We start from the raw sequence: 7,435 nt of genomic DNA, 5'->3' as shown, positions 1-7,435 counted from the left end.
ACTGAAAAACCCTACATGTAATGCAGTACTTTTACTTGATATTTGTACATCAGCGGAGGTTGAGAATACTTCTTCCACAGGTGAGCACCTATGAACACATCAGTACTGCGGAGGATTCACGTTAAATAGGTTTAATATTTCATAAATGCAACAGCACAGGATACACAACATGCTAATCAGCTGTAAACACAATGTGCAGCTGATGGAGAAGTCTACATCAGAGTTTCACATAGAAGTTACATAGAAAAAACAACAGTTAAAACAAACAAAAATAAAATATCAGAGCTAACTTACTGAAATTACTGATGAATATTATCTATATTCTCTGTGAAACTATGGCCTCAGTCACACTAGAGGAAAAAACAGGAGTAACCTTCATGTGACCAGGAGAAACCAGCCAATGACTGCATTGAATTTTTTTCACATCTGGGGCTGATTGTAAGTAATCCGGCAACCTATCACTCAATCATATAACTTATAAACACAGACAGATTGCCAACATGGATAACTTACTCAGCCTTAAAACTTTGGCTCTGTCCTGTCGCACTTTACTCAGTACTCACTTTGAGCGTTAACCCTAACATATCCCTGCTCCACAGTGATACTGGGACTCCCGAAAAAGTTGATTCTGTTCGTCTGGACGTTTTCAGTGAGAAACGTTTTGTCATCATCAGGTGACTTCTTCAGTCTCAAGTCACTGCAGGTTTCCAACCTTATAAACAGTACATTTGCACAATGACTGAAACTAGCCCACTGAATAATGGGCTGCGAGGTCAGTTCCTTGATCAATTATATGCAACTTGTCATGACCATTGGTCAACCACTATTGATCAACGGCCATGAGTACCATTCACAGAGAGAAATTCAGTGGGCTAGTTTCAGTTATTGTGCAAATGTACTGTTTATAAGGTTGAAAACCTGCAGTCAGCTCAGACTGAAGAAGTCACCTTATGATGACGAAACGTTTCTCCCACTGAAAACGTCCAGACGAACAGAATCAACTTTTTGGGGATTTCCTTAACTAGATGATTGAGCATGCATCAAGACAAATACTGGGATTTGACTTAAACTGAGCAAAACTGAACTTGATGGACCATCAAGGAGAGGAAGAAGGAGAATCCCAACACACTGTGGATGCAAGGTCCTATTGCCTTTTAGAGCAGAATGGCTTTAAAAGGCTTTATTCTTCACAGAGATCAGTACACAACAAAAACGTGTGCGCACACACAGAGCTACATTCATATTTCCTTCTTTTACTTCCCTCAATAGGCCATAATGCAAAATGTATCTCTGCCAACATGCAGCTATTAATGTGGCCATGTCAGTGTTTTAGAATGTTTGAACATCACAATATGTTAAATGGGTTCAATTAATGCGTGCAAAGACTTACGCATTCTCCAAATACAAGACAAATGTTTACCACACAAGAACTAAATCCAGCTGTGCCATGTATGTGTCAAACTGCAACAACAGAAAATGTGGCCAGTTTAAAGAAAGAAGTGATAAAAATTTATACTCAGTAGATTCTTAAGAAAACAGACCGCTTTGATGAAGGATTTTTCTTCTGCATTCCTGCCGCGCCTCAACTGTGAACTTGGGAAGGAGTCTTGCTCCATTCACTGAGATCAATGGCAGACTTTCAGAGTCTGAGGATTAATATGAAAATGACTCAGCTCTGTATCACAGCACCATGGACCACGGGTGTTGATTCTTTCATTCAAGAGTGTGTCTGTTCTTCTTTATGGGTCCATTATAGCAGCTCCAGAACCATTTACCTAGTAATTCTTTAGAGATGCCCTCATAGCGAAGCTTTCTTACTGTGGATACAGAACGCCAAAATATGAAAATCTTCTTACTAATTGATCACCGCTTTATCACATCTTAATCCACCAATGTTGGCCTGAAGACAGCAACTGAGTAGGAGTGGTTCTTCTAATAACTACTTTCTGTCTTCAAAGTGACCATCTCAAAGCTTCACAAAGATCACAAGGTGACTGCATACGGTCACACCGTGATCTCCAACCATTGTTTTTCCTAGTGTGACTGTGCTCTTATTGATAATGATAAAAATGTTACAGTCAGATGTCAGAGAGAATGTTACAGACAAGCCGCTAATGGGACGCTAACAGAATTAATAATGTAAGTCTCTGTTATATATCTAGCTAATATTTGTCACAGGACATCATTAGAAGATGGGACGGGGGGACTGTTTTCCGCCATGGAGGCTTGGGTTGGTGTTTGGGCCCATTTATTTGCAGGTGGGGTCGTTGACTCGGCCAATGAACATCAGGCCACTGGTGCTTTGATGGTAGATGATGAAGATGAAGGGTCTGTTGAATGTCAGTCGAGGAGGAGGTGAGGAGAACACTGCATCTCCGGCACTGGTGTCACTGCTCTCTTCAACGGAGATGACGGACGTATGATACACCTGAGTGGAGAAGAAACCACAGCAGAATCTCGATTATTTACACCAGGGGTAGGCAACTCCAGGCCTCGAGTGCCGGTGTCCTGGAGGTTTTAGATATGTCCTTGATCCAACACAGCTGATTTAAAGGGCTAAATGACTCCTCAGCATTTCTTGAAGTTCTCCAGAAGCCTGGTAATGAACTAATCATTTGATTTAGGTGTGTTAACCCAGGGTGCGAACTAAAACCTGGAGGACACTGGCACTCGAGGCCTGGAGTTCGACACCCTTAAACCTTTCCTGAATAAATCAACACAGATGTCATCATCAGGTGATCAAATCTCTGTTGTGACCATGGACACTCTAAAATATGGACGTAATGTCTGGGTCTGAAAAGTGAAGCGAACACTGAAATGACTTAAACCTGTATTCTCTGTAATGGCAACTTGAAGGAGATAACTGAGGGCAAAAAGGTTTCTAGTGCTTTATGAAATTTGGTGGTGAAAAGGGCTTCCTGACCTCTGACCACAGTTCAGGGCTCAGTCCTATGTTTCAGAAAGGAGGATGACCCAGGGGACGCTTGTGATCACACAAAAAGTGATTGACCGGCAACTTTTTACCCCTTTTGGCTGGATGTTAGATGCTCCAGGCTCTTGTTTTTTTTTTTTAGTTTAATTTTATTTTATTTATACAGCGCCAAATCTCAGCAACGGTTGCCTCAAGGTGCTTTATATTGTAATGTAGACCCTACAATAATACATACAGAGAAAAATCCAACAGTCATATGATGCCACTTTGGCAACAGTGGGAAGGAAAAACTGGTAAAAACCATAGGCCCACCCCAGTGCATGCTAGTCCTATACCAGTCCTTTTACTTACAGAAAATGGCCCTAGAGTTCTTCCTAGCTGACTTAACAAGATAAACAACAACAACAAAAAAAGAAAAAGAAGTATTAACCTACAAATTAAACTAGCAAATAACCCGAAAATATAAGTAAACCAACAACAAGCTTTAACAAATTTCGAAAATAATAAAAATAAAGAATAAATAGCTCCAACACCTGGAATTACAGGTTTAGCCATAAAGAGATGTTATTCTGAACTCTGCCCTTTGATGTCATCACAACCCCCTTCCAGGTGGAGATGCCTCATATCCAAACAGCTCTTAATGTGGCAGACACTCACCTGTTTAAGTTTGGACCCTTCAGCTCCACCCATGTTGCTAAGGTCAGCGTCATCCTGAAACACCTGGGTGATGTCAAGAGTCTGCAGTGCATCCTTAAGTGAGTATGAACGGTCCAATGAAAAGCGAGGAAACTGTACCTCCAATTTCCTATTTACAAAAGAAGAACATTTATTTCCTGGTTTTAATGAAGAAGCCAGTGGGAGGAAGAACAGTATAGGAGGGAGGGAGGAAGGAAGGAAGGAAAGGAAAGGAGGATGGAAAGGAAAGGAAAAGAAGGAGGGAGGAAAGAAGGTAGAAAGGAAAGGAAAGGAAAAGAAGAGGGCCTCACGTCTTCTTCAGCTGGCGGATCCAGGCCTGGATCTTATCAGCCGTAACCTCCTCCTCCACGGCGGTGACGTCCACACCTTCATCGGGAAGCACGGCCAACATGGCTGCGCCGTCTGTCATCGGCAGCTTCAGCACGCCAGCCTTCACCGCAGCATCGTACGCCAGCAAGTACTTATCGGCCCTGAACATCATCGGAACCATGACGACATGATAGCTATCCACATAGAACCGCTCGTCCTGAGTGGACGACGCATTAAAGGGCGGAGTGAAGCTTGCTGAAACACACAGAAACTTTATGCAGTCATGCACAGGACTGTTAGTGACCTACGGTATTAACGTTCTGACACTTTCATTGGTGTTGTTTATCTGCTTGTGTTTGTACCAGCAGAGCGTGGATCAAGAACACAGGACAATCAAAAGAGCTGTCACACCTTAGTTCAAAGACTGAGGAGGTGGAGTTGTGGAGCCTCGCAGGACTACTTCAACACTCTAAGTCCTGCCCTCTGGCAGATGATACATACCTCTGTAGGCTGTAACGGCGGCGAGCAGCAGCTGGGTCTGATGGTCTACTTCGGAAATGAAATCCTGGACCTGGTCTACAGTCTGCTCCAGCGCCCAGTGGTTGATGGTGTTGATGGCTTCGTAAGCATTTGTGTAGTCCACACCCTGAACTGTGCCTCCGAGCTTGGTCTGAACCAGGTTCAGGTAGGACGAGGCCACTTGGACACTCTGAGAGGGGAAGATGGCTGCACCCTGCTGCAGAGAGACTGTCGGAATGGCGCTCCTCAGAGTCTGAAACACATCTGAACACAGGAGCACCACTTAGAACCTGAACCACAACCAGAATCTGGTGACCCTTGACCTTAAACCCACCTGGGAGTGTCTGAGCGTCCAGCCTGGTCAGCGTGAGTCCCGCCTGCAACTGCTCGCGGGTCTGTCCGTTGGTGGCACTCAGCAGCACTGTCAGAGCAGCAGACAAAGTGAACGGACACAGCAGGACGTTTTCGTCAGTGCGGGCGGCGAGTACTCGGTACAGACGGGCGCCAAAGTCCGCGTTCCTGCTGATCAGGTCTTGCAGAGCACTGGTCTCTGAGGAGGCGGGGCTTAGCAGGAGTACGAGGACAATGCTGACCAATGAGATGGGGCCCGGGTGAGTCATGGCGTCCTGCGTGTTAGATAAACAAAGCCTGAACCTGTGCCGTTTACCTGGGCCTTACCTGTGAGGTAAACACGACATCACAATAATCACATGAACAGGTGATCGACCACATCGTCGGTCCATAGGGCCACGCCCTTAACATCTCGTGACGTCATTTGTTTTTGTTTCCATTTCCTGATCAGACTTTTAATGTGAATTAATTCTCGATCACTAATCGATCGCTGATTAGCTGACAACAGCGGAGGAAGAAAATCAATCACAAATCTTACTGATGATCGAGTCAGTCTACCGCTGTAAACAACAACAAACAACCGACAGGAAACAAACACGCTGGGTCTGACCTGCAGCTGATCTTCAATCTCTGATTTTCGATCTGAAGCTTCACGCGATGTGCATCACCGACCAGCTCCCATTCCGACCCTCACCGGAAACTACAGCTCAGAGTACGACACGCCCATTTCAAAATAAAAGCCGAAACTTTATATTACGTCAAACCAAACGATTTTTTTTTACTCAAAAAGAACAGCTGATCGGTCATAAAGGATCTCACCTTTGTGGTGTTCATCACGTTCAAGAAACGCAAGCTTTTCTCTTCCGGAAAGCGTCAGTTACCATCGTAACAGACTGTGCCCCTTACCTGGAGAAGATGACAGAGTGGAATTTTTCTGACTCAGTGAATCACAAAACACCATCATACGACAGGGTATGAAAACAATATATGTGGCGATAACACGCTGCTGTCCCCTCAACAAAGCGACCAGTCCCTCAGTGATACATCATCCATCTTCGTTCATGCACGAGGGTGTAACCATCGATAACCACGCATATGTCCATTACCAGACATTTCGTTTTGCACAAATCCAATCTTCTACATTTGTTTTTTCCTTCTGATCAGACGAAGCTTGCTGTACTATCTCTTCATCGTCCTCATTCTGATCTCCGCCCTGTGTTTATGATTCCAAAGACAAATTGTTTCCTTCCTTATTACTATAACGGAAAGTACGTCCTCGCTAACACAGCTGCAGTTTGTCCTGAAACAACAGCTGTAATCTGCACATTACCACTGCTATTTCTTAGAATGACCAATAATGGCTTTTTATTTTTCTAAATGTGGCTGTACCATCCACACCGGTGATTGTCTGCCAAAAACTGCTTTCTTGTTAGTGTATAATATGTGAAACATATGTCAAATGTATCCCTCATGAATGATATCACGTCATCTTGAGCAACAAACAACATTCCTGTAACAAGGTAGAAGCCGCAATCAGTTTTTGGCAGTGAGATTTATGTATCCTTTATGTATGCAGTTAAAATTAAAAATGTCTCTTTTAAGAGTAATCTGGCCAAGAGGACAGCTGAAATTGCAACAAATGCAAAAATAGTTCTGTAAATATATTGTAAGTGGACAAAAGGGAGCTGATTGATTATAATGTAAGTGCAATAACACAGTCACAAAGATACTTGAGAAACAGGTAATTTTTTAATTTTATATATAACCACTTTGTAATACCTGTTCACCAAAGACTTTTTAGCAACGTAACGATATTACACATAAAAAAACACACGCAAACATTGGAAATCAGTTTTTGGCAGGCAATCCACTTTTTGCCACAACACCGGGATACTCTCTTGCTTCTTTTATGTTGAAAGATTGGGTTGGTTTCCTGTTGTTATGGCAGTGAAACTGTGCAGGCGCAGGAAAAGGATGGCGACGTTAGCCGAGCTAGAGGATAGGCTGCGACAAAGATCCGTGCGAGGCAATAGTCTGACGGTTTTGGTTTTCAAACTACAAAATGAATGAAATGTTTGGATCAATTAAGAAACACCTGTTCACACCTGATAGCAGTGACAGTGAGGTTGAATCAGTCTGACGGAGGACGAGCTCTACTGTGGGGGTGATGGGCTCTCCATGATAGAGAGCAATTTGTTCTGTGACCTCTCTGACCCTCCCCGACTCAAACGCTTCCAAATTCTGACCAATGATGCTTGCAGTCTTGTGGATTCGTTTGTTGATCCAGCTGCATCTCTGCACTGATGCTGCCTTTCAGCAGAGTAAACGGCGCTTGCTGCCACAGACTGGTAGAACATCTCCAACATCCTGCTGCACACATTAAAGGACTCGAGCTTCTTTAGAAAGTAGAGTTTCTCGTACACAGCATCACTGTTGGTCCTCAACAAAGAGCATATTTTTTTACTTAGGACATTCATGTCAAGTAAAAAGGTTAATTCTATAGCACATTTAAAAACCTCAGCTGAAAAAGTGCATAAAAGTTACTAAATCAACATTGAATATTGTTTTTAGCCTGGATCAAGAAACATCCAAGATTAGCTGTTTCACAGGCCGCAGGAATGCAGCGCC

At 43.4% G+C, this 7,435-nt stretch overlaps 1 protein-coding gene across 2 annotated transcripts; it reads right to left on the bottom strand.

Moving 5' to 3' along the window:
• Window positions 1-115: 115 nt before the first annotated feature.
• On the bottom strand, window positions 116-5,528 carry serpina10a (serpin peptidase inhibitor, clade A (alpha-1 antiproteinase, antitrypsin), member 10a). 2 transcript variants are annotated; one of them, XM_006793389.3, is made up of 6 exons: window positions 5,418-5,528; window positions 4,791-5,082; window positions 4,439-4,720; window positions 3,919-4,192; window positions 3,590-3,737; window positions 116-2,428 (listed from the first exon to the last, which is right to left on the bottom strand). In XM_006793389.3, the coding sequence occupies exons 2-6, from the start codon at window positions 5,074-5,076 to the stop codon at window positions 2,249-2,251; spliced, it is 1,170 nt and encodes a 389-aa protein (XP_006793452.1). In that variant the 5' UTR covers window positions 5,077-5,082; window positions 5,418-5,528; the 3' UTR covers window positions 116-2,248. The 2 variants fall into 2 exon arrangements, with proteins under 2 accessions (XP_006793452.1, XP_035764825.1); XM_035908932.2 differs by having other exon boundaries at window positions 4,791-5,134; window positions 5,418-5,527.
• Between the last annotated feature and the right edge of the window lie 1,907 nt (window positions 5,529-7,435).

This window comes from Neolamprologus brichardi, chromosome 15, assembly GCF_056152115.1.
Source record: "Neolamprologus brichardi isolate AB-2024 chromosome 15, ASM5615211v1, whole genome shotgun sequence".
Classification (NCBI taxonomy): domain Eukaryota; kingdom Metazoa; phylum Chordata; class Actinopteri; order Cichliformes; family Cichlidae; genus Neolamprologus; species Neolamprologus brichardi.
Note: the sequence above shows the minus strand (reverse complement) of the source record. Positions and strands in the feature narration are given on the sequence as shown.

Excerpts from the sequence above, each read along its gene's own strand:
- serpina10a (XM_006793389.3), bottom strand. The coding sequence starts at position 5,076 with ATGACTCACCCGGGCCCCATCTCATTGGTCAGCATTGTCCTCGTACTC. Across the intron at positions 4,721-4,790 it reads GGACGCTCAGACACTCCCAG|ATGTGTTTCAGACTCTGAGG; the intron begins GTGGGTTTAAGG and ends TCCTGTGTTCAG. Across the intron at positions 2,429-3,589 it reads AAGGGTCCAAACTTAAACAG|GTGTATCATACGTCCGTCAT; the intron begins GTGAGTGTCTGC and ends TTCTCCACTCAG.